Source organism: Heptranchias perlo, chromosome 17 (assembly GCF_035084215.1).
Source record: "Heptranchias perlo isolate sHepPer1 chromosome 17, sHepPer1.hap1, whole genome shotgun sequence".
Taxonomy (NCBI): Eukaryota; Metazoa; Chordata; class Chondrichthyes; order Hexanchiformes; family Hexanchidae; genus Heptranchias; species Heptranchias perlo.
Genome location: NC_090341.1, coordinates 51043440 through 51069168, shown reverse-complemented (window position 1 = coordinate 51069168; position 25729 = coordinate 51043440). Strand labels below are relative to the sequence as shown.

Below are 25729 nucleotides of genomic sequence, written 5' to 3'. Positions count from 1 at the left end.
GGCAATAAATGCCAGCCTTGCCAGCCTCGCCCATGTCCTAAGTATGAATATATTTTTAAAAAATGGTTCAGTTGGGGAACTCAGCCCTTGTTATGCTACTGAGTCATAGAATTAGGAGGGTCCCAGGTTTTATTACAGGCTTGTGCTGTGTTAGCTGATCTCAGCTGGGTTGGCCTCATTGCCCTTGAGTTAGAAAGGGGGGAGTCCTGCTCCTGATAGTTGTGTTAAGACTTTGACTGGAGAGTGGACAGTGAGCGAGGATCAGGCTTGGCTATGCTACCTCACACAATCAAATAGCTTAGCACCATTCACTGTCATGAATAGTGGCCACTTGATGAGGTCCTGAGGGAGCTAAGAGCCTGCATGAGACAGCCCCTTCAGGGCAGGAGGGCAAAAGTGGCCTTGCAAGCCATTCAGTTATCAGGGCAACTAGGGATGGGCAATAAATGCCCACATCTCGAGAATGAATTAAAAAAGAAAAAAGTCTGGCATTGCAAGAACACAGGAACAGGAGGAGGCCATTCAGCCCCTCGAGCCTGTTCCTTCATTCAATTAGATCATGGCTGATCTGTATCTTAACTCCATCTACCCGCCTTGGTTCCATAACCCTTAATAATTTTGCCTAACAAATATCCATCAATCTCAGTTTTGAAATTTTCAATTGACCCCCAGCATCAACAGCTTTTTGGGGGAGAGAGTTTCAGATTCCCACACCCCCTTGTGTCACAAAGTGCTTCCTGACATCACCCCTGAATGGCCTAGCTCTAATTTTACGGCACTCTCTCCGTCAATTGTGTTTTGGCACCGCACAGAGGGGTGTGCTGGAAATTTAAAACAAAAATTGCTAAATATCCACTGAAGGGAACTGCTGAAAGATATGACCGCAGCATTTAGAGAGGCCGGATCCTAGGAGCTAAAGAAATAAACTTTGGAGTGCAATGCCGTTGGGAGGGGAGGGGACAAAATTGAGGGCAGAACAGTCAATAATGAAGTGGACATTTCACTTGATTCTCGTTGTATTGCCATGTGCCAATTGTGTCATGTTTAGCCTGCTCGAGTTTACAAATGCAAAATTCCTCAGCTTTTCTCGCCACCTCCCCCCGCCACCCCAACCCCTTGCAGGTGCTGAGCTTGCTGGGGTCCGGAGTCCCACAGGTGGCAGATGCTCTGCAGGTAGCCGTTCCTTCCTGCGTGAGCATCAGTGGGCTATTCGACTTGGGGAGGATCACAGCCAATCCGGATACTGTCCTCACTCGATGTCCACATTTTCCAGCGGAGGGTGGAGGGGAATCCACTGGATAGCGACGAGCAGCATGAACTCTGGTTGATTTTAGCCCCTCCATGAGGTCGTGGAAAGGGCTCTTTTCCGCAGTAGCCCAGGCCTGATTCCTGCAGCTGAGAGGTGAGGCCTGAGGCCTGGGACCTGGTCCCAGCCTGACCCCAATGACCCCTGAATCTGCCTTTGTCTCCGCACAACAACACTCCACCTCCCTTCCCTCAGGACAACTTTTAGCCAGAGCCTTGACAATGCGGCACTCCTGTCTGGGCCACAGACACGATAGGTGGGTAAATATGTGAAATTAATATTCCAGCGGTTACCTGGATATGAGGCCTGACCAGGCCAACAGCCTACTAAGAGCAAGAGAGATGCACCGCAGCCCCAGACGAGACAGATCTAGCAAGGATTTGGAAAGACACAGAAAGCCACCATTCCAATCAGCGATTGCAGTCTGTCAGCGCCTGCCACCAAGTACCTGTATGAACGTCTCCATATCGCCATTAAACAATTTATGATTATACTGTGAGCGAGGCCTAGGCTTCCTCATTTTCTGTGGTTTAGGGGGAAGCGATGGGGGCCTGGGAGAAATGGAACAAAATCAACACACAGAGAAAACATATACTTTGAACAACTTGGATCTAAGCAACAAGAGTACAGAAGCAATGTTCAACAGCAGCTATAACAGCACACCATTATATAGTAATTTGTTTGAGGTCAGTGCCTATTATGATATACTTATATTATACACAAGCTTATTGAAGGCCTGTAAACCAGAGACATTTCCTCTCTCTCTCCTCCTCTCTTGAGGTGCTAACCCCTGCTATCTTTTTGGTTCCATTGGTGCCTGGCACCCTCTGGAACCTCACCCATCATGGCCATTCTTCACCTGTGAGCTTAGAAAGCAAGTGGTGGCAGGGTATTCAACTGTAGAGGGCATCACAGCTGAGTCAGCTCTTCTCCTCTCCCAACGCCCGGGCACTTTCCAGCAGGAGCACTTGGGGGGTGATCAGGAGCAAGGAGTGTGGCTGGTTTTCCCTCTCCATAGCCCAAGTGCTGTGTGGCTAGTTAGAGCACCTTGCTACCACTCATCGGCAGCACTCACCAAAATTCACTGGAGAAAGAAACATTAAAAAAAAACTGCTGCTAATTAGGGACTTGCACTCTATCACACTCGACTTCAAGAATAATTTTCAAACAGAAGGACAAATGTATCGCACTAACAGTGGCAATGTCTCAGGATTCGGGTGGTGTTCTGCTCTGATTCAGGTTATCCCCCGTGACTCTGAGAATCGTCTGAGGCCAGCCTACACTCTGAACGAGTAAGCAGCCCCTTTCCAGTGCGCTTTGCGTCATTCCGGAAAAGTCCGCTGACAGGAAGAGCACACGCGGGCCTACCTGGGGCAAGGAGGGAACCAAACATCCCATCCTGACTTGGAAATATATCGCCGTTCCTTCATTGTCACTGGGTCAAAATCCTGGAACTCCCTCCCTAACAGCACTGTGGGAGAACCTTCACCACACAGACTGCAGCGGTTCAAGAAGGCGGCTCACCACCACCTTCTCAAGGGCAATTAGGGATGGGCAATAAATGCTGGCCTCGCCAGCGACGCCCACATCCTATGAACAAATAAAAAAAACAGGGCGCGGGAATAAAATAGCCAGGAGCGTAGCACAGAACTTCAAATCCAGAGTGGCACTGAGTTGGGCCAGCGTCTGTTAGAGGTGCAGCATCTAGACACAGAGTTAAGATGTGCAGCACAAGCCTGTCCCTAATGCGGCACTCAGCGGCAACACCACAGCGATGGCACAGCGTGGGCCAATTCTGGCAGGGAGTAGCAATTGCAGAGTCCGACCCCTGATGGATGTGAGTCAGGATATTCTCCATGGTGTGCGGCCAGATGCAAAGGAGGGATGGTGCGTATCGGAATCCAGCCCAGCTGCCACCACAAACGAGTGTTTAAAGTTTATCCACCCACAATGCAACATTACTCACTACCTGTGGCGTACCAACTGATAGTAGCAACTCGTCAACCAAAACAGCTGGCAACATCTGGAGCATTTCAACACAAGTACCCCAGTGCGAGAAATATCAGTCGAGACCTGTCAGCTATCCTATTTATACACACTCAGTGACTTTTCAAACGCCTGCTCCCTGTTGGGTTTGGACCAGGAAATATTGGCTAATTTATATATGAATGGGGAGTAATGATTTGGGCCCAGTGGCTTAGGATATAAAAGGGAAAGGCATCCATCTGCGTTTATAACACTCCCTGCCGCCTGATCTACTGGCTGAGCACATTTTATGAGCTGTTTCATTGATTAGTTGTCATTGCTGAAATAGCGGTGTGTGGAAAGTTTTAGGGGCCTGTATTTAGTGAACATTTATGATGTGTCTGAGTGAACCACCTCCTCAATGCTGAAACGGCTGTGGGGCATATGGTGAAGAGGCAGCCCTGGTATATAAAGATGTGGCGGCTGTGTTTACAGATTTAGCGGGCAGTCTTGGATGGAGAGATAGGGGACTCCTGTCGGATATAGAATTGGGAGGGGGGGGGGGGTGGCGGACATGTTTATAGAGTTGGGGGCGGCCGCTGGGCTGCATAAATATGGGGCAGAGATAGAGGAGGCTCATAGGATTGAGAGATAGGGGGCTCTTGAGTTTATAGAGTTAGGGTCTGCGAATTAGGGAGCTGTAGGGCATGGATGTAGAGGCAACTGTGCTTTATGGAGTTAGGGATATAAAGGTGGGGCGGCCCTGGGAGCTGTGGTCGGGGGAGGGGGGGGTGCGGTGAGGGGCGAAATTGGTCTTGGGCGATAGCGGATTGGCCGCCCGTTTTTCTTTCCTCTTGCTCCTGATCACTACGCTGTGAGCCCCTACTGCTAAGCGACCATGTCTGCAGATGTCAAATGAAAATAAGATTGCGCTTGGCTGTGACACTCCCCATGGTTGGGCAGCCCATTGGCTCACCAATGGGGAATGGCTGCTTTGGTGAGATGTCAGAGGCAGGCCAGCAACAACCATATCCCAGAATAAATCAGTGTGAGGGGTGGGGGACAGGGAGGGGGACGATATGATTGGCGGGGGGGAAGTAGTTGTTAATCTATAACCAGCACTGCGACTGATAATGCAATAGAGCGCAGGAATGGAGTAATGACAGGCTTGGACTGCGTTCATTAAGAATGGATTAGCTGGTACTGGGGAATCGGTACAACATGTCAGACAGGTGCGATTATTTTTTTTTAAATTGAGGAGGGGATGAGACACGTGACTGCTGGATTTGTACACAGAACGAAACAAACAGGTGACTCAAACTATTACACACATCTGAACCAGCAAAGTGGAGGCAGCAAGTGCTTGATTTAAAGAGCCAGATATTAATTCATTTAATTAAAGAACAACAATTTAAAACCGGGTAATTAACAGCTCAAGAAGGAGCAGGAGGCTGCTTCAATATCAAATCACTGCCAATACGCCAGGCTGGCAGCTGCAATGCTACATCAGTGGATAACTGTCTACAGCATCCCAGTTTCAATCCAAGCCTCCATTGACATTGCCAATGCTCTGCCAGTTCCTTTGGAGGGGTAGAGGGGAGGAGGAGGTTGGGGGATAGGTGGGGGTTGCTCCATACTGCAGCATATGACAACTTCCTCTTTCTGAAGAGTGACCAAGGATTCAAACTCGTAGCATCCACGGAGGTTTCTAGAAGGTGAGGAGCTAAGCTTCGCACTGCAATGGAGCAGAGGCCAGTGTAGGAAGTTTAGGAGAAGTCAACCTTCAACGCCAACTGGTTGAGTTTTCGCTGGAGAATCTGTGTGAAACTCTGTGATCAGGCACTGCCTGTAACTACACTGATTAAGGATAAAGAATGTTGTTGTCCTACCTTGAAGTACCACACTCGGCCTTCTCACCTGGAAGCGAAAATGACATCACATCTCAGTAAAAAATAATCAATGTTTGCTTTCTTGACATCTCGAGAATGAACCTGCATGGAGTCATGAACCAGTGCTCCATGAATCTCTTCAGGTAATTTTAAGAAACAGTGGGGGTAATTTTAACATTTGCCGACAGTGTAAAAGGCACAAATTCGACTCGACCACCTGTTAAACACGTCTCCCAATTTTTGTTCTCAAAATTGGTGCTTGTATAGAAGTTTACAGCACAGGAGGAGGCAATTTGTCCCATCATGTCTGTGTTGGCTTTTCGCTAGAGCAATCCAAAACTAATCCCATTACACTGTCCCATCAAACACTCCCAGGGCAGATACAGCATGGGTTAGATACAGAGTAAAGCTCCCTCTCCACTGTCCCATCAAACACTCCCAGGGCAGATACAGGACAGGTTAGATACAGAGTAAAGCTCCCTCTCCACTGTCCCATCAAACACTCCCAGGGCAGATACAGCACAGGTTAGATACAGAGTAAAGCTCCCTCTCCACTGTCCCATCAAACACTCCCAGGGCAGATACAGGACAGGTTAGATACAGAGTAAAGCTCCCTCTCCACTGTCCCATCAAACACTCCCAGGGCAGATACAGGACAGGTTAGATACAGAGTAAAGCTCCCTCTACACAGTCCCATCAAACACTCCCAGGTCAGGTACAGCACGGGTTAGATACAGAGTAAAGCTCCCTCTACACTGTCCCATCAAACACTCCCAGGGCAGGTACAGCACGGGTTAGGTACAGAGTAAAGCTCCATCTACACTGTCCCATCAAACACTCCCAGGGCAGGTACAGCACGGGTTAGGTACAGAGTAAAGCTCCCTCTACACTGTCCCATCAAACACTCCCAGGGCAGGTACAGCACGGGTTAGGTACAGAGTAAAGCTCCATCTACACTGTCCCATCAAACACTCCCAGGGCAGGTACAGCACGGGTTAGATACAGAGTAAAGCTCCCTCTACACTGTCCCATCAAACACTCCCAGGGCAGGTACAGCACGGGTTAGGTACAGAGTAAAGCTCCCTCTACACCAAGAGGAACCAAGGGTCTAATGAGAGGGAGGAACTTAAAGTAATTAAGATTAGTAAAGAAAAAGTTTTAGAAGAATTAATGGGACTAAAAGCCGACAAATCCACTGGACCTGATGACCTACACCCTAGAGTTTTGAAAGAGGTGGCTGCAGAGATAGTGGATGCATTGGTTTTGATCTTCCAGAATTCCCTAGATTCTGGAACGGTCCCCGTGGATTGGAAGGTAGCAAATGTAACCTCGCTATTCAAGAAAGGAGGGAGAGAGAAAACAGGGAACTACAGGCCAGTTAGCCTGACATCAGTAGTAGGGAAAATGCTAGAATCTGTTATTAAGGATGTAGTAACAGGCCACTTAGAAAATCATAATATGATTAGGCAGAGCCAACATAGTTTTATGAAAGAGAAATCGTGTTTGACAAACTTATTAGAGTTTTTTTTGATAAAGGGGAGCCAGTGGATGTAGTATATTTGGATTTTCAAAAGGCATTCAATAAGGTGCCACATAAGAGGTTGTTACACAAGATTAGGGCTTATGGGATTGGGGATAATATATTTGCATAGATTGAGGATTGGCTAACGGACAAAAAACAGAGTAGGAATAAACAGGCCATTTTCGGGTTGGCAGGTTGTAACTAGTGAGGTGCCGCAGGGACCGAGTGTAATGTATCCAAGTTTGCTGACGTTACATAGGAACATAGGAACAGGAGTAGGCCATTCAGCCCCTCGTGCCTGCTCCGCCATTTGATATGATCATGGCTGATCTGTGATCTAACTCCATATACCTGCCTTTGGCCCATATCCCTGAATACCTTTGGTTGCCAAAAAGCTATCTATCTCACATTTAAATTTAGCAATTGAGCTAGTATCAATTGCTGTTTGCGGAAGAGAGTTCCAAACTTCTACCACCCTTTGTGTGTAGAAATGTTTTCTAATCTCACTCCTGAAAGGTCTGGCTCTAATTTTTAGACTGTGGCCCCTACTCCTAGAATCCCCAACCAGCGGAAATAGTTTCTCTCTATCCACCCTATCCGTTCCCCTTAATATCTTATAAACTTCAATCAGATCACCCCTTAACCTTCTAAACTCTAGAGAATACAACCCCAATTTGTGTAATCACTCCTCGTAACTTAACCCTTGAAGTCCGGGTATCATTCTAGTAAACCTACGCTGCGCTCCCTCCAAGGGTATGTTCTTCCGTAGATGCGGTGCCCAGAACTGCTCACAGTACTCCAGGTGCGGTCTAACCAGGGTTTTGTACAGCTGCAGCATAACTTCTGCCCCCTTGTACTCCGGTCCTCTAGCTATGAAGGCCAGCATTCCATTTGCCTTCTTGATTATTTTCTGCACCTGTTCATGACACTTCAATGATCTATGTACCTGAACCCTTAAGTCCCTTTGGACATCCACTGTTTTTAACTTTTTACTATTTAGAAAGTACCCTGTTCTATCCTTTTTTGATCCAAAGTGGATGACCTCACATTTATTTACATTGAATTCCATTTGCCACAGATTTGCCCATTCACCTAATCTATCAATATCGCTTTGTAATTTTATGTTTTCATCTACACTGCTTACAATGCCACCAATCTTTGTGTCATCGGCAAACTTAGATACAAGGTGGGAAAGTAAGCTGTGAGGATTCAAAGAGTCTGCAAAGGGATAGCGACAGGTTAAGTGAGTGGGCAAGAAGGTGGCAGATGGAGTATAATGTGGTGAAATGTGAGGTTATTCACTCTGGTAAGAAAAATAGAAAAACTGATTTTTAAAAAATCGTTAGAAACTATTAAATGTTGGTGTTCAAAGGGATTTGGGTATCCTTGTACACGAAACACAGGAAGTTAACAGGTACAGCCAGCAATTAGAAAGGCAAACGGTATGTGGCCTTTATTCCAAGGAGGTTGGAGTACAAGAGTAAGGAAGTCTTGCTGCAATTATATAGGGCTCTGGTGAGGCCACACCTGGAGTACTGTGTGCAGTTTTGGTCTCCTTAACGAAGGAAGGATATACTTGCCTTAGAGGCGGTGCAACGAAGGTTCACTGGATTGATTCCTGGGATGAGAGGGTTGTCTTATGAGGAAAGATTGAATAGAATGGACCTGTACTCTCTGGAGTTTAGAAGAATGAGAGGTGATCTCTTGATACATGTATGATTCTAAGAGGGCTTGACAGGGTAGATGCTGAGAGGATGTTTCCCCTGGCTGGAGAGTCTAGAATTAGGGGACATAGTCTCAGGATAAAGGATCGGACATTTAGGACTGAGATGAGGAGGAATTTCTTCACTCAGAGGGTCATGAATATTTGGAATTCTTCACAGCCCAGAGGGCTGTGGATGCTCAGTCGTTGAATATATTCAAGACTGAGATCGATAGATTTTTGGAATCTAAGGGAATCAAGGGATATGGGGATCGGGCGGGAAAGTGGTGTTCACGTCGAAGATCAGCCATGAACGGCGGAGCAGGCTCGAGGGGCCGTATGGCCTACGCCTGCTTCTATTTCTTACGTTTCTTATGTACACTGCCCCATCAAACACTCCCAGGGCAGGTACAGCACAGGTTAGATAGACAGTAAAGTTCCCTCTACACTGTCCCATCAAACACTCCTAGGGCAGGTACAGCACGGGTTAGATAGACAGTAAAGTTCCCTCTACACTGTCCCATCAAACACTCCTAGGGCAGGTACAGCACGGGTTAGATACAGAGTAAAGCTGCTACGGCACTGTCCTATCAAACACTGCCAGGGCAGGTAAAGCACGGGTTACATATAGTGGAGAGCTCCCTCTACCCTGTCCCCTTCAAACACCCCCATATATTCTCTGCTACGCTTCTGCAGAGTCAAGCTCCCTGTGTGCTGCTCCGACAATATGACTCAGCCCCCTGCTGCACCAGTGTGACGTTTTCAATTTCCCATCAGTCATTCTGTGACATCTCGGAGCGAGATTGCCAATTAGCACCAATTTTGAGCTGTGAGTTCAAGTCCACCAGAGCTCCAATTAACCCAAACTCTTTTTGTGGTATATATTAATGATTTGGACTTGAATGTGGGGGGCTTGATCAAGAAGTTTGCAGATGATACAAAAATTGGCCGTGTGGTTGATAGTGAGAAGGAAAGCTGTAGACTGCAGGAAGATATCAATGGACTGGTCAGGTGGGCAGAAAAGTGGCAAATGGAATTCAATCCAGAGAAGTGTGAGGTAATGCATTTAGGGAGGACAAACAAGGCAAGGGAATACACAATAAATGGGAGGATACTGAGAGGTGTAGGAACAAAGGGACCTTGGAGTGCATGTCCACAGATCCCTGAAGGTAGCAGGACAAGTAGATAAGGTGGTTAAAAAGGCATACGGAATACTTTCCTTTATTAGCTGAGGTATAGAATATAAGATCAGGGAGGTTATGCTAAAACTTCAAACTCAAACATTGGTTAGGCCAAAGCTTGAGTACTGTGTACAGGTCTGGACATCACATTATAGGAAAGATATGATTGCTCTAGAGAGTACAGAGGAGATTTACGAGGATGTTGCCAGGGCTGGAGAATTTTAGCTATGAGAAAAGATTGGATAGGCTGGGGTTGTTTTCTTTGGAACAAAGGAGGCTGAGGGGTGATTTAATTGAGGTGTATAAAATTATGACAGGGCTAGATAGAGTGGATTGGGGGAACCTATTTCCCTTAGCAGAGGGGTCAGTGACCAGGAGGCATAGATTTAAAGTAATTGGTAGAAGGATTAGAGCGGAGCTGAGGAGAATTATTTTCACCCGGAGGGTGGTGGGGGTCTTGAACTCACTGCCTGAAAGGGTGGTAGAGGCAGAAACCCTCAACTCATTTAAAAAATACTTGGATGAGCACTCGAAGTGCCGTAATCTACAGGGCTACAGACCAAGTGCTGGAAAGTGGGATTAAGCTGGATAGCTCTTTTTCGGCCAGCACGGACAAGATGGGCCGAATGGCCTCCTTCTGTGCTGTAACTTTCGATGATTCTATGATTTCTTCTAGGACCATTACAAGCAGCAGAGGGGTGACAATTTTTCCAAAGCTTTGCCCAGACAGAGAAAGAACTTGCACCTTTCATGTCCTCAGGACATCCCAAAGTGCTTCTCAGCCAATGGATTACTTCTGAAGTGTAGTCACTTTTGTTTTTGTAGGAAAACACAGCAAGGTCCCACAAACAGCAATGAAATGGATGGACCAGGTGATCTGTTTTACTGATGTTGGTTGAGAGATAAATGTTGGCCAGGATACTGGGAGAACTCCAATGCTCTTCTTCGAATAGTGCCATGGGATATTTTATGTCCACCTGAGAGGGCAGAAGGAACCTGGATTATGTGCTGACATCTCTGGAATGGGGCTTCAACCCGCGGCCTTCTAACTCAGAGGCGAGAGTGCTACCACTGAGCCAAGGGTGACAGCTGAGGAATAGTATGCACATGACCAAACTCTACAAGAGTGGTACTCATTATATTACTTGCTGATTATTTGCAGTCCACCTCCCCTTCACATATCGATCTTGACAGACTTCCTGTTCCATGAGCTTGTAGGCCTCCATTCTTGCTCCTCCTGGCTGTGAGATGTTGACTGAGCTGAGATTTAGTGCTTTTCTCACTCCTTTTCTAGCCCTCCAATGAAATGAGTCAAAGGAATGTTACAGGGAGGCAGGCTACCCCTGCTTCTGCATCGAAAGTGAAAGAAGTACAACTGCCAAACAGAACTATTGGTCTTATAGAACTGTAGGCCCCCGTCACTCCATGATGCCGTGTTCCTGACAATGGTCCATAACCAAGACTTTGGTTGGGAATGTGGCCCTCAATAAAAATTAGTGAGAAACACTGCTTTATTTGGTGTCGCCAAGTACAACAAATTTGGAGATCGCACCTGGAACAACCCAACTGTGCTCACGGAAAATAGAGCAATTTGTACCTTGACCAGGACTCACCTTCCCCCAGAGTTTGCTTTAGTAGGTCATGCTTGGCCTGAAGTTTCGTAATTAAGTTACTTCCATTCAAGTATTCCTTAAATTTCTGAAAGAGAAACAAGGAGCGCTATTACATATTTATTAGTCTGTTAAAAGGTTCAATCATACAGTCATACAGCACAGAAGGAGGCCATTTGGCCCATCGTGCCTGTGCTGGCTCTTTGAAAGAGCTATCCGATCAATTCCACTCTCCTGCTCTTTCTCCATAGCCCTGCAAATTTTTATGAATATTTCTCCATCCTGAATTGCACCCTTTCCCCTGTGTTAGAGTCCAATGTTCGGGACGGCAGGCCTCATTCTGAACGCAGCTGCCATTGCCCTGAACAGATTGCAGGGTATTTAATGCTGCAGTGCTTAACATTGTTCCAGATGCAAGTCCTTCACTGAATAAAGAGGACTCAGTCTTCAGTGAATGAATGGTTATTATAGGGAAAGTTCAGCAATCCTGAGCTCCCAGCACAGAGCCCAGCTAGATGCAAGCCTTCCTACAAATGGTCAAAAAATGCCATGTATCCAAATTGGAGGTTGGGGGCGGGGTGGGGGGGAGCCTCCGACCCATTGGGAAGATTTCCCGTTTCATTATCTGTGGCAAAATCATGAACAGTTTGACCACGAGTAGTGAATAGATTCCCCCATGGCAACCGTCACTGAGCCGCTGTATTTTTCTCCTTGGCCCCATCTTCTAGTTCTCTCCCCTCTTCCCATAGGTGCTGATTCGGGTCAGGGCTCCTTCCCATGGGTGCTGTAAGCCCTCCAGTACCTCGCCACCACCTTATACCCACAAATGGACTTGCCAGCAGGAGTTACTCAAAGGTAGGAGTTCTTTTCCTCCCTTCTCCCAGGTGCTTCTCCTGCTGTTACCCGTGCTGAGATCAGCAAGCTCCTCACGCACCATGGGATGTTTCTGGCATGTCATGTGCCATCTAAGAGCTTTACAGCCAATTAAGTACTTTTGAAGTGTAGTTACTGTTGAATGTAGGAAATATGGCAGCAAGGTCTCACAAACAGCAATGACCAGATAATCTGTTTCAGTGATGTTGGTCGAGGGATAAATATTGGCCAGGATGCCAGGGAGAACTCCGCTGCTCTTCTTCGAATAGTGCCATGGGATCTTTTACATCCACCTGAGAGGGTAGACGGGGCCTCGGTTTAACGTCTCATCTGAAATACAGCACCTCCGACAGTGCAGCACTCCTCAGTACTGCACTGAAGTACCAGTCTAGATTTTGTGCTCAAGTCTCTGGAGTGGGGCTTGAGCCCACAACCTTCTGACTCAGAGGCAAGAATTCTACCAACCAAGCCACAGCTGCCACCGGTTGTGTCGTACAGCACGGTCAAACCAGTAGCGTTTGACCGTGCTGTATGACACATCCCGAACTCCCAGAGCCCAGATTTTTCTTTTAACCCCAAGAAGAGGTCTTACTGTGAAGTAGAATATCTCGGTCTCCTGTTGGTTGGCTCTCCTTTTTGCAATGTTAAGTTTGCTCATGTAGGTCTCGGAGGCGACAGATTTGACCGATTCGGTAGATCGGCTGTGATGGAAAGCGTCGGATACATCAAAGTCCTCCACAGTTAGCATGTCTTGCAGCGTTTGCATGGTGGCGTCCAATGTCTTCCTGACCTGGAGGCAAGCACATGAACATAAGAGGACGAGGAGCAAGAAAAGGTCCATTGAGCCCTCTCCTTCACCTTATCATGGACTCTATCTACCCCACCCATTTAATTGTTTGAGGGAACGTCCTCAATTAATTCTCCCCGATTCCCAAAGGTAATCAAGGAGAACTCCCGAACATTCATCCATCCCTATCTTCACTATTCACCCCTGCTCTGCTGCTCCCTAAACATTCCCTCCCCCTTCTCCTCAGTCACTGCACCACAGACCATTTCCTCCCCAGGATTATTTGGTCACATTTGCCCATACGGATACCCTCTAACCTCCAATCCCATTGCCCACCAAATGTTTATCCAGCTCCTTTTTGAAGTGACCATGAAGCTGTCGGAGTGTCGTAAAAACCCAACTGGTTCACTAATGTCCTTCAGGGAAGGAAACCTGCCGTCCTTACCCGGTCTGGCCTATACGTGACTCCAGTCCCACAAATACGTGGTTGATTCTTAAGCCCGGGGATGTCAGTCTGTTCCTCACTAGAGTTTCTGAGAGAGACGGTGGATGTTAGTCTGTTCCTCAGAGAGTCTGTGAGAGGGATGGTGGATGTCAGTCTGTTCCTCACAGAGTCTCTGAGATGCTGTCCTATGTTGCACCATCAAAGCCACTTTCATGTTTGATCTGAGGAACCTTGAACAGCAGTGGTTCCTAACATCAATCCCACTTGTTACATATGAGCATTCTTCCCAGTGTTCAACTGAGATGCACTCCAATCATCTTAACACTAATTGTCCGATCGAGATGGAATTGAGGGAGATCACCCCATCTCCCGAGAATACTTGGAGGCCTGTCAAGCCTCATATAATCCCAGTGATGGTTGCAGTTTTTTTTAATCGAAATCTGTTTCCGATATATAAACCTGCAATGGATTCACAATCTCCCAGTATTTCTGGAAAATTTCACCATTTCCACTTGTCTACCCCATAGGTAACACTGAGATTAATTCCCCTACTCCCCCTCCCCCCAAGAATCCGAGATCGTAGGGGAGAAATTGGACTACGTTGTGCCCATTTTCTGTCCGGAAAACAGGGGCACAAAGGACCAATTTCGTGGGCTATGTCCCAGTCCCCAAGGACACCAGAAAGACATCCGGCCCCATATTGGGTTGCGTTATTTTTCAGGCGTCCCCGGTAGCTACCTAAAACAGGTGTTAGACCCCTTAGGACCTGCTGCGCTCAGGATTACTTGGTCTACACGCGGCCTAACCTTAAAGGAACCGCTGGAGGCTGCTACCTAATAGGTGCCTTTTTTAATACATTTACCTTAAAGTGGAGAAAGGGAGAAGCAGGAGTGATCCTTCCAGATTCTTGGTGTTATTGTGGACTGTTGCCGGCCTATGCTCGGCCTCCCTCCCATTCTCCTCCCACCTCCCCCCACCTCCTTCGTCAGGCAGCTAGCCTAAATTGAAAGGCATCAGAGCGAGAAGCTGGGTTTGGAAGCCCGACAGATCCTGCCAGCTCGCCTGAAATATTAAGATGAGGCCCGAGGACCAATATCTTCTGGCATGTGTCGCGTGCACGCCACCTGGTTTGAAAATGGACTCGAACTAATTGATCCTCCAGTGAGTCCGTCTCCCAGTTCTGTCCTCCATTTGTCAAACTACCAGTATTGGTTCTGGTTGGCTTGGCTCACCTCTTCATTCTCAATCTTCAGTGTGGCCAGACGGGACTGCAGCTGATGATACCTCATGAGAAGCTCTGTCTGAACTGGTTGCTGAGCGCTCACCTGACAGACCTGAAACGGTAAGACAAGAGACAGAGTCAATTTCCTAAATTAGCACAGGCTCCCCAGGCCAAGTCGTGCAGGCTTCATTTTATTATCTATTGTCAATGCTGGGGAGAGTTTCCTAAACTCACAGATGGGGCACTGGGAGCAGAATGTCACGATACAACTATTTTGACAGGGGAGGAATGAACAACTGTACACAAGAAATACTAAAGCTCGATGGTGTGAGAGTGCTGGATTAACATCAGTAGAGATACAGTCAGTAACACAGGGTGCTGGGGGAGAGGGATTACTGAGTGACAGTATGAGGGAGCTGGATTAACATCAGTAGAGATACAGTCAGTAACACAGGGTGTGAGGGGGAGGAGTTACTGAGTGACAATGTGAGGGAGCTGGATCAACATCAGCAGCGATATAGTCAGTAACAGGGCGCTGAGGGAAGGGATTACTGAGTGACAGTGTGAGGGAGTTGGATTAAAATCAGTAGAGATACAGTCAGTAACAGGGTGCTGGGGGGAGGGATTACTGAGTGACAGTGTGAGGGAGTTGGATTAACATCAGTAGAGATACAGTCAGTAACGCAGGGTGCTAAGGGGGAGGGATTACTGAATGACAGTGTGAGGGAGTTGGATTAAAATCAGTAGAGATACAGTCAGTAACACAGGGTGCTAAGGGGGAGGGATTACTGAGTGACAGTGTGAGGGAGTTGGATTAACATCAGTAGAGATACAGTCAGTAACACAGGGTGCTAAGGGGGAGGGATTACTGAGTGACAGTGTGAGGGAGTTGGATTAACATCAGTAGAGATACAGTCAGTAACACAGGGTGCTAAGGGGGAGGGATTACTGAGTGACAGTGTGAGGGAGCTGGATTAACATCAGTAGAGATATAGTCAGTAACACAGGGTGCTAAGGGGGAGGGATTACTGAGTGACAGTGTGAGGGAGCTGGATTAACATCAGTAAAGTGGGTCCCCTAACAATGATCCACCCCTTCAGGAGAGGAGGGGGGAAACCTGGGGTTGGTAAAACAGATGGTAAAAATGCAAAGCTAAATAAAATCTTCCATCAAGTCACCTCTCACAAGTTACAACCTCCATCACAAGCATCTTTCCTTCTTACCCACACATAAATCATTGATGCCCGGGGCACTTTCCTCACTGGTGAAGGTGGGTATGAAATGTTCTGGAACTGGTGTGGAAAAACATCCCATAACTCAGTGCTGCCTGGAGCTCTGCTGAATTAGAGGCCTGCACTCTCACGGAAACATGACTGCAGCTGTAAGCAACGGTCAACTAGAATGTCAAGTAATTATGGGATGTAATCAGAGAAGCCGGCCTCAAAGAGTTCGTTTAAGCGACAGCCATTTGTAAAGAGCGTGTGGAAACCAATAAATGTCAGGCAAGCCATTTAATCGAATCTCATGAGCCATCGTTGCGCAGGGCTATCCAGGAAAATATACTTCAGAAAGAGTTGGGGGGGGTCAACTGTTTCACAGAGATTATCTATGGAATCATTTTTTACTGGGTTCTGTATTTCATCTCTGGGACCTGATGCCGATTCTGGTCCAGGCAAAAGAAAGAAAAAGAAAAGAAAGACTTGTATTTCTATAGCTCCTTTCTCAACCTCAGGATGTCCCAAAGCACCTTACAGCCAATGAAGTACTTTTGAAGTGTAGCCACTGTTGTAATATAGGAAACGCGGCAGCCAATTTATGCACAGCAAGGTCCCACAAACAGCAATTTTCCCTCATTTCTTGTGGAGAAACTGAGGCCTCCTGTAGTGCTATCCACTGTCGTTAAACCTAATGGTTAATGATGGCATTCTTCTCTCCCCCTCAGGTCACAGCAGTGCTCTCTTCCCCCTTTGCACTCTCCTCCCCCCAGTCTATGATGACACCCCCCTCTTCCCAATCTATGCTAACATTCCCCTCTCCGCAGTCCAAGACGACACTCCCCTCTCCCCGGTCTATGCTGACACACCCCCTCTCCCCAGTCGATGCTGACACTCCACTCTCCCCCAGTCAATGCTGACACTCCCCTCACCCCCAGTCTATGCTGACACTCCCCTCACCCCCAGTCAATGCTGAGACTCCCCTCACCCCCAGTCGATGCTGACACTCCCCTCACCCCCAGTCGATGCTGACACTCCCCTCTCCCCCAGTTGATGCTGACACTCCCCTCTCCCCTAGTCTGTGCTGACACACTCCCCTCTCCCCTCTCCCCCAGTCGATGCTGACACTCCCCTCACCCCCAGTCTATGCTGACACTCCCCTCACCCCCAGTCGATGCTGACACTCCCCTCTCCCCCAGTCTATGCTGACACACCCTCCCCTCCCCCAGTCTATGCTGACACCCCCATCTCCCCCAGTCTATGCTGACACCCCCTCTCCCCCAGTCTATGCTGACACTCCCCTCTCCCCCAGTCTATGCTGACACACTCCCCCTCCCCTCCAGTTCATTCTGACACTCTCCTTCCCTCAGTTCATTTTCACTCTCCCCCTCATCCTAGTCCATGCTAACACCATTCCCTCATTCCCCTGCCCTTCTTCAACATCGGTTACATCCGCCTGAACAGGCAGACAGGGCCTTGGTTTAACATTGCCTCTGAAGATCAGCACCTCCAACGGTGCAGCACTTCCTCAGCACTGCACTGAAATGTCAGCCACATTGCCTCAAGACTGAGCAGGCTGGGGCTCCTCTCTCTGAAAAAGAGAAGACTAAGAGGCGATCTAATAGATGTCTTTAAAATCATGAAGGGGTTCAACAGGGTGGATGTGGAGAAACTTTCCGCTTGTGGGTGAGACCAGAACAAGGAAGCATAAATATAAGGTAGCCAGATCAAATAAATAATATAGGAGGAATTTCTTTATATAGAAACAGTTGTGAGAATATGGAACTCACTGCCACATGGAGTGGTTGAAGCAGATAGCATTGATGCATTTAAGGGGAGTCTTGATGCATAACTGAGGGAGAAGGGAATAGTGGGATAAGGGGACAGGGTGGGAAGAGGTAATTAGAGTGGGAGGAGACTCGTGTGAAGTATAAACACCGGCATAGACCAATTGGGCCGAATGGCCAATTTCTGTGCTGTAGATTCTATGTAATATTTATCCCTCAACCCGCACCACCAAATTAGATGATCTGGTCATTATCTCATTGCTGTTTGTGGGATCTTGCTGTGCACCTATTGGCTGCTGTGTTTCCCTACATTACAACAGTAACTACGCTTCAAAAATACTTCATTGGCTGTGAAGCCCTTTGGGACGTCCTGAGGTCGTGATGGGTGCGATATGCAAGTCTTTTTTTCTTTAATTCTAAGTCCTGTATTCGGGCTTGAATTGATGAAGTTCTGTTTCAGAGGCAAAAGAGTTACCATTGCGGCAAGGGGTGAGAGAGGTTGCAGGCAAGGGTTATAAGACTATGCACAGCTTGCTGTGAGTATACTACGTAAAGCACACTCTATCTGATGCAGGTGTCAGACAATCAGTCTATAAATATTTAATATTAACAATCAAAGTATATTAAGCACATAAAACACAACCAGCAGCTGCCCCTACTTCCTGCTTTCACCACGCATGAATTATTCCAGCTGAGACTGTTTTAACAATCTGTTCTGTTACTAATTACAGAGTTAGGATTTGAGCATTACGATAGCAGAATCTGAGAAATGGGCTAAGTTTAGGAATTTATTTTGCAATTCAAAACCTACTTTTAACAGCAACGACAACTTGCATCTAGATAGTGCCTTTACTGTAGCAAAACTTCCCAAGGCGCTTCACAGATCGTCATCAGACAAAATTTGACACTGAGCCACATAAAGAGATATGAGGACAGGTGGTCAAAGAGGCAGGTTTCAAAGGTGTGGTATTGAACCACTGAGACTGGGTCGTCCCAGGTTCAGTCACTGGTCTGCTGAGTCAGTGGTCAATGTGGCAGTAGGGGGTGTGACAATTGGCTCAGTGCCTCATCCCCAGGTTACGAGAAGTGTGGGAAAACCCAGCCAGGGCCCCAGCTCCTGTTCACTATCCAGCAATCCCTGCTGGACGGTGCATGTGTATGGATGCCGGGCGAGGACAGATCGAGTTTGACTGTAATGCCCCCTGCAGTCGATTGCCCTGCCGAGGCTCACCGGTCTAGGCTCACGCATGATGAATTGCATATTTGCAGGGTCCGCTGATTTCCATCCACATCCTGTGTTTGTGGATGGAAATCAGCGGGCGTTCAAACATCCCTTCACAGAGGTTGGCCAGTGATTCCTCCTCCCCAAACCCCGACACCACCCCCGGCTCCGCCCAGCTGTAGTTGCCCCGCTCTGCTCCCAACTTTGCCTTTCCCGGGTTTCACCTACTACTTTTGCTGCCTGCTTTGGGAGAACAGCAACAATTTGGAGCCAGGAGCAACAGTGAGGGCTGCATGGTGGCGCTGAAGAGTGCTAGTGTGAGGGGAAAGGTACGGTAACATAGTGGTTATGTTACTGGACTAGTAATCCAGAAGCCCAATAATCCGGAGTCATAAGTTCAAATCTTGCCACGGCTGGGAATTTTAAATTCAATTAAATAAAATCTGGAAAAGAAAAAACTAGTATCAGTAATGGTAGCCATGAAACTACCAGATTGTCGTAAAAACCCATCTGGTTCACTAATGTCCTTTAGGGAAGGAAACCTGCCGTCCTTACCTGGTCTGGCCTATATGTGACTCCAGACCCACATGGTCAATTCTTAACTGCTCTCTAAAATGGCCTAGCAAGCCACTCAGTTGTACAATCCTGCTACAAAAAGTCATCATAAGAATAAAACCCAACCTGAAGTGACAAAGGCAAACCAAGCCCAGTCGACCCTGTAAAGTCCTCCTCACTAACATCTGGGGACTTGTGTAAAATTGGGAGAGCTGTCCCACAGACTAGTCAAGCAACAGCCTGACATAGTCGTACTCACAGAATCATAGCTTTCAGCCAACATCCTAGACTCTTCCATTACCATCCCTGGGTATGTCCTGTCCCACCGGCATGACAGACCCACCAGAGGTGGCGGTACAGTGATATACAGCCAGGAGGGTGATATACAGTCAGTCAGTCACCAAGAGTGGCTCAGTAGCACCACTACTGACCGAGCTGGCCGAGTCCTGAAGGACATAGCTGCCAGACTGGGCCTGCGGCACGTGGTCAGCGAACCACACGAGGGAAAAACTTACTTGACCTCGTCCTCACTAATCTACCTGTCGCAGATGCATCTGTCCATGACAGTATTGGTAGGAGTGACCACCGCACAGTCCTTGTGGAGACGAAGTCCCGTCTTCACAGTGAGGACACCATCCATCGGGTTGTGTGGCACTACCACCGTGCTAAATGGGATAGATTCAGAACAGATCTAGCAGCTCAAAACTGGGCATCCATGAGGCGCTGTGGGCCATCAGCAGCAGCAGAATTGTATTCCAGCACAATCTGTAACCTCATGGCCCGGCATATTCCTCAATCTACCATTACCAACAAGCCAGTGGATCAACCTTGGTTCAATGAGAAGTGTAGAAGAGCATGCCAGGAACAGCACCAGGCGTACCTAAAAATGATGTGCCAACCTGGTGAAGTACAACACAGGACTACATGCATGCTAAACAGCAGAAACAACATGCTGTAGACAGAGCTAAGCGATTCCATAACCAACGGATCAGATCAAAGCTCTGCAGTCCTGCCACATCTAGTCGTGAATGGTGGTGGACAATTAAACAACTAACGGGAGGAGGAGGCTCCATGAACATCCCCATCCCCAATGATGGCAGAGTCCAGCACATGAGTGCAAAAGACAAGGCTGAAGCAGTTGCAGCCAGAAGTGCCGAGTGGATGATCCATCTCGGTCTCCTCCCGATATCCCCACCATCACAGAAGCCAGTCTTCAGCCAATTCGATTCACTCCACGTGATATCAAGAAACAGATGAGTGCACTGGATACAGCAAAGGCTATGGGCCCCAACAACATCCCAGCTGTCGTGCTGAAGTCTTTTGCTCCAGAACTAGCCGCGCCTCTAGCCAAACTGTTCCAGTGCAGCTACAACACTGGCATCTACCCGACAATGTGGAAAATTGCCCAGGTATGTCCTGTCCACAAAAAGCAGGACAAATCCAATCCGGCAAATTACCGCCCCATCAGTCTACACTCAATCATCAGCGAAGTGATGGAAGGTGTCGTCGATAGTGCTGTCAAGCAGCACTTACTCACCAATAACCTGCTGACTGATGCTCAGTTTGAGTTCTGCCAGGACCACTCGGCTCCAGACCTCATTACAGCCTTGGTCCAAACTTGGACAAAAGAGCTGAATTCTAGAGGTGAGGGGATAGTGACTGCCCTCGACATCAAGGCAGCATTTGACCAAGTGTGGCACCAAGGAGCCTTAGTAAAATTGAAGTCAATGGGAATCAGGGGGAAAAGTCTCCAGTGGCTGGAGTCATACCTAGCATAAAGGAAGATGGTAATGGTTGTTGGAGGCCAATCATCTCAGCCCCAGGACATTGCTGCAGGAGTTCCTCAGGGCAGTGTCCTAGGCCCAACCATCTTTAGCTGCTTCATCAATAACCTTCCCTCCATCATAAGGTCAGAAATGGGGATGTTCACAGTGTTCAGTTCCATTCGCAACCCCTCAGATAATGAAGCAGTCTGTTCCCGCATGCAGCAAGACCTGGACAACATCCAGGCTTGGGCTGATAAGTGGCAAGTAACATTCGCACCAGACAAGTGCCAGGCAACGACCATCTCCAACAAGGGAGAGTCTAATCACCTCCCCTTGACATTCAACGACATTACCATCGCCGAATCCCTCACCATCAACATCCTGGGGGTCACCATTGACCAGAAACTTAACTGGATCAACCACATAAATACTGTGGCTACAAGAGCAGGTCAGAGACTGGGTATTCTGCGGCGAGTGACTCACCTCCTGACTCCCCAAAGCCTTTTCACCATCTACAAGGCACAAGTCAGGAGTGTGATGGAATATTCTCCACTTGCGTGGATGAGTGCAGCTCCAACAACACTCAAGAAGCTCGACATCATCCAGGACAAAGCAGCCCGCTTGATTGGCACCCCATCCACCACCCTAAACATTCACTCCCTTCACCACCGTGGCAGAGTGGCTGCAGTGTGTACCATCCACAGGATGTGCTGCAGCAACTTGCCGAGGCTTCTTCAACAGCACCTCCAAAACCCGTGACCTCTACCACCTGGAAGGACAAGGGCAGCAGGTACATGGGAACAACACCACCTGCACGTTCCCCTCCAAGTCACACACCATCCCAACTTGGAAATATATCGCCGTTCCTTCATTGTCGTTGGGTCAAAATCCTGGAACTCCCTTCCTAATAGCACTGTGGGAGAACCTTCACCACACGGACTGCAGCGGTTCAAGAAGGCGGCTCATCACCACCTTCTCAAGGGCAATTAGGGATGGGCAATAAATGCTGGCCTCGCCAGCGATGCCCACATCCCATGAATGAATTTTTAAAAAGTGTCAGTGGAAACTGGGGTGAAGATGAGTAGAGTGCCAGTGTGTGGGGTAGGGTGAGTAGAGTGCCAGAGGTAACTGGTGTGGGGGGTGTGTAGAGTGCCAGTGAGTGGGGTAGGGTGAGTCGAGTGCCAGTGGTAACTGGTGTGGGGGGTGTGTAGAGTGCCAGTGTGAGGGGAAGGGTGAGTAGAGTGCCAGAGGTAACTGGGCGTGGGGGTGTGTGTAGAGTGCCAGTGTGTGGGGTAGGGTGAGTAGAGAGCCAGAGGTAACTGGGCGTGGGGGGGTGTGTAGAGTGCCAGTGTGTGGGGTACGGTGAGTAGAGTGCCAGAGGTAACTGGGCGTGGGGGGTGAGTAGAGTGCCAGTGTGTGGGGTAGGGTGAGTAGAGTGCCAGAGGTAACTGGGCGTGGGGGGTGAGTAGAGTGCCAGTGTGTGGGGTAGGGTGAGTAGAGTGCCAGAGGTAACTGGTGTGGGGGGTGTGTAGAGTGCCAGTGTGTGGGGTAGGGTGAGTAGAGTGCCAGTGGTAACTGGTGTGGGGGGTGTGTAGAGTGCCAGTGTGTGGGGAAGGGTGAGTAGAGTGCCAGAGGTAACTGGGCGTGGGGGGGGTGTAGAGTGCCAGTGTGTGGGGTAGGGTGAGTAGAGTGCCAGAGGTAACTGGGCGTGGGGGGTGAGTAGAGTGCCAGTGTGTGGGGTAGGGTGAGTAGAGTGCCAGAGGTAACTGGTGTGGGGGGTGTGTAGAGTGCCAGTGTGTGGGGTAGGGTGAGTAGAGTGCCAGTGGTAACTGGTGTGGGGGGTGTGTAGAGTGCCAGTGTGTGGGGAAGGGTGAGTAGAGTGCCAGAGGTAACTGGGCGTGGGGGGTGTGTAGAGTGCCAGTGTGTGGGGAAGGGTGAGTAGAGTGCCAGTGTGTGGGGAAGGGTGAGTAGAGTGCCAGAGGTAACTGGGCATGGGGGGTGAGTAGAGTGCCAGTGTGTGGGGTAGGGTGAGTAGAGTGCCAGTGGTAACTGGTGTGGGGGGGGTGTAGAGTGCCAGTGTGTGGGGAAGGGTGAGTAGAGTGCCAGAGGTAACTGGGCGTGGGGGGTGTGTAGAGTGCCAGTGTGTGGGGTAGGGTGAGTAGAGTGCCAGAGGTAACTGGGCGTGGGGGGTGAGTAGAGTGCCAGTGTGTGGGGTAGGGTGAGTAGAGTGCCAGAGGTAACTGGGCGTGGGGGTGTGTGTAGAGTGCCAGTGTGTGGGGTAGGGTGAGTAGAGTGCCAGTGGTAACTAGTGTGGGGGGTGTGTAGAGTGCCAGTGTGTGGGGAAGGGTGAGTAGAGTGCCAGAGGTAACTGGGCGTGGGGGGTGTGTAGAGTGCCAGTGTGTGGGGAAGGGTGAGTAGAGTGCCAGTGTGTGGGGAAGGGTGAGTAGAGTGCCAGAGGTAACTGGGCGTGGGGGGTGAGTAGAGTGCCAGTGTGTGGGGTAGGGTGAGTAGAGTGCCAGTGGTAACTGGTGTGGGGGGTGTGTAGAGTGCCAGTGTGTGGGGTAGGGTGAGTAGAGTGCCAGTGGTAACTGGTGTGGGGGGTGTGTAGAGTGCCAGTGTGTGGGGAAGGGTGAGTAGAGTGCCAGAGGTAACTGGGCGTGGGGGGGTGTGTAGAGTGCCAGTGTGTGGGGAAGGGTGAGTAGAGTGCCAGAGGTAACTGGGCGTGGGGGGTGAGTAGAGTGCCAGTGTGTGGGGTAGGGTGAGTAGAGTGCCAGAGGTAACTGGGCGTGGGGGTGTGTGTAGAGTGCCAGTGTGTGGGGTAGGGTGAGTAGAGTGCCAGTGGTAACTGGTGTGGGGGGTGTGTAGAGTGCCAGTGTGTGGGGAAGGGTGAGTAGAGTGCCAGAGGTAACTGGGCGTGGGGGGTGTGTAGAGTGCCAGTGTGTGGGGAAGGGTGAGTAGAGTGCCAGTGTGTGGGGAAGGGTGAGTAGAGTGCCAGAGGTAACTGGGCGTGGGGGGTGAGTAGAGTGCCAGTGTGTGGGGTAGGGTGAGTAGAGTGCCAGTGGTAACTGGTGTGGGGGGTGTGTAGAGTGCCAGTGTGTGGGGTAGGGTGAGTAGAGTGCCAGTGGTAACTGGTGTGGGGGGTGTGTAGAGTGCCAGTGTGTGGGGAAGGGTGAGTAGAGTGCCAGAGGTAACTGGGCGTGGGGGGTGTGTAGAGTGCCAGTGTGTGGGGAAGGGTGAGTAGAGTGCCAGTGTGTGGGGAAGGGTGAGTAGAGTGCCAGAGGTAACTGGGCGTGGGGGGTGAGTAGAGTGCCAGTGTGTGGGGTAGGGTGAGTAGAGTGCCAGTGGTAACTGGTGTGGGGGGTGTGTAGAGTGCCAGTGTGTGGGGAAGGGTGAGTAGAGTGCCAGTGTGTGGGGAAGGGTGAGTAGAGTGCCAGAGGTAACTGGGCGTGGGGGGTGAGTAGAGTGCCAGAGGTAACTGGGCGTGGGGGGTGTGTAGAGTGCCAGTGTGTGGGGAAGGGTGAGTAGAGTGCCAGTGTGTGGGGAAGGGTGAGTAGAGTGCCAGAGGTAACTGGGCATGGGGGGTGAGTAGAGTGCCAGTGTGTGGGGTAGGGTGAGTAGAGTGCCAGTGGTAACTGGTGTGGGGGGGGTGTAGAGTGCCAGTGTGTGGGGAAGGGTGAGTAGAGTGCCAGAGGTAACTGGGCGTGGGGGGTGTGTAGAGTGCCAGTGTGTGGGGAAGGGTGAGTAGAGTGCCAGAGGTAACTGGGCGTGGGGGGTGTGTAGAGTGCCAGTGTGTGGGGAAGGGTGAGTAGAGTGCCAGTGTGTGGGGAAGGGTGAGTAGAGTGCCAGAGGTAACTGGGCGTGGGGGGTGAGTAGAGTGCCAGTGTGTGGGGTAGGGTGAGTAGAGTGCCAGTGGTAACTGGTGTGGGGGGTGTGTAGAGTGCCAGTGTGTGGGGTAGGGTGAGTAGAGTGCCAGTGGTAACTGGTGTGGGGGGTGTGTAGAGTGCCAGTGTGTGGGGAAGGGTGAGTAGAGTGCCAGAGGTAACTGGGCGTGGGGGGGTGTGTAGAGTGCCAGTGTGTGGGGTAGGGTGAGTAGAGTGCCAGAGGTAACTGGGCGTGGGGGGTGAGTAGAGTGCCAGTGTGTGGGGTAGGGTGAGTAGAGTGCCAGAGGTAACTGGGCGTGGGGGTGTGTGTAGAGTGCCAGTGTGTGGGGTAGGGTGAGTAGAGTGCCAGTGGTAACTGGTGTGGGGGGTGTGTAGAGTGCCAGTGTGTGGGGAAGGGTGAGTAGAGTGCCAGAGGTAACTGGGCGTGGGGGGTGTGTAGAGTGCCAGTGTGTGGGGAAGGGTGAGTAGAGTGCCAGTGTGTGGGGAAGGGTGAGTAGAGTGCCAGAGGTAACTGGGCGTGGGGGGTGAGTAGAGTGCCAGTGTGTGGGGTAGGGTGAGTAGAGTGCCAGTGGTAACTGGTGTGGGGGGTGTGTAGAGTGCCAGTGTGTGGGGTAGGGTGAGTAGAGTGCCAGTGGTAACTGGTGTGGGGGGTGTGTAGAGTGCCAGTGTGAGGGGAAGGGTGAGTAGAGTGCCAGTGGTAACTGGTGTGGGAGGTGTGTAGAGTGCCAGTGTGTGGGGTAGGGTTAGTAGAGTGCCAGTGGTAACTGGTGTGGGGGGTGAGTAGAGTGCCAGTGTGTGGGGT

At 49.5% G+C, this 25729-nt stretch overlaps 1 protein-coding gene across 3 annotated transcripts in view; it reads right to left on the bottom strand.

Moving 5' to 3' along the window:
* The window catches only part of srgap3 (SLIT-ROBO Rho GTPase activating protein 3), a 254657-nt gene that overhangs the window by 32454 nt on the left and 196474 nt on the right, over positions 1 to 25729 (bottom strand). For all 3 annotated transcript variants that reach the window (XM_067998977.1, XM_067998976.1, XM_067998978.1), the window contains exons 8-12: positions 14513 to 14614; positions 12641 to 12838; positions 11179 to 11263; positions 5161 to 5188; positions 1755 to 1857 (exon numbers count right to left, since the gene is read on the bottom strand). In XM_067998977.1, coding sequence (XP_067855078.1) covers positions 1755 to 1857; positions 5161 to 5188; positions 11179 to 11263; positions 12641 to 12838; positions 14513 to 14614 — 516 coding nt within the window. The remainder of the gene's footprint in view (positions 1 to 1754; positions 1858 to 5160; positions 5189 to 11178; positions 11264 to 12640; positions 12839 to 14512; positions 14615 to 25729) is intronic.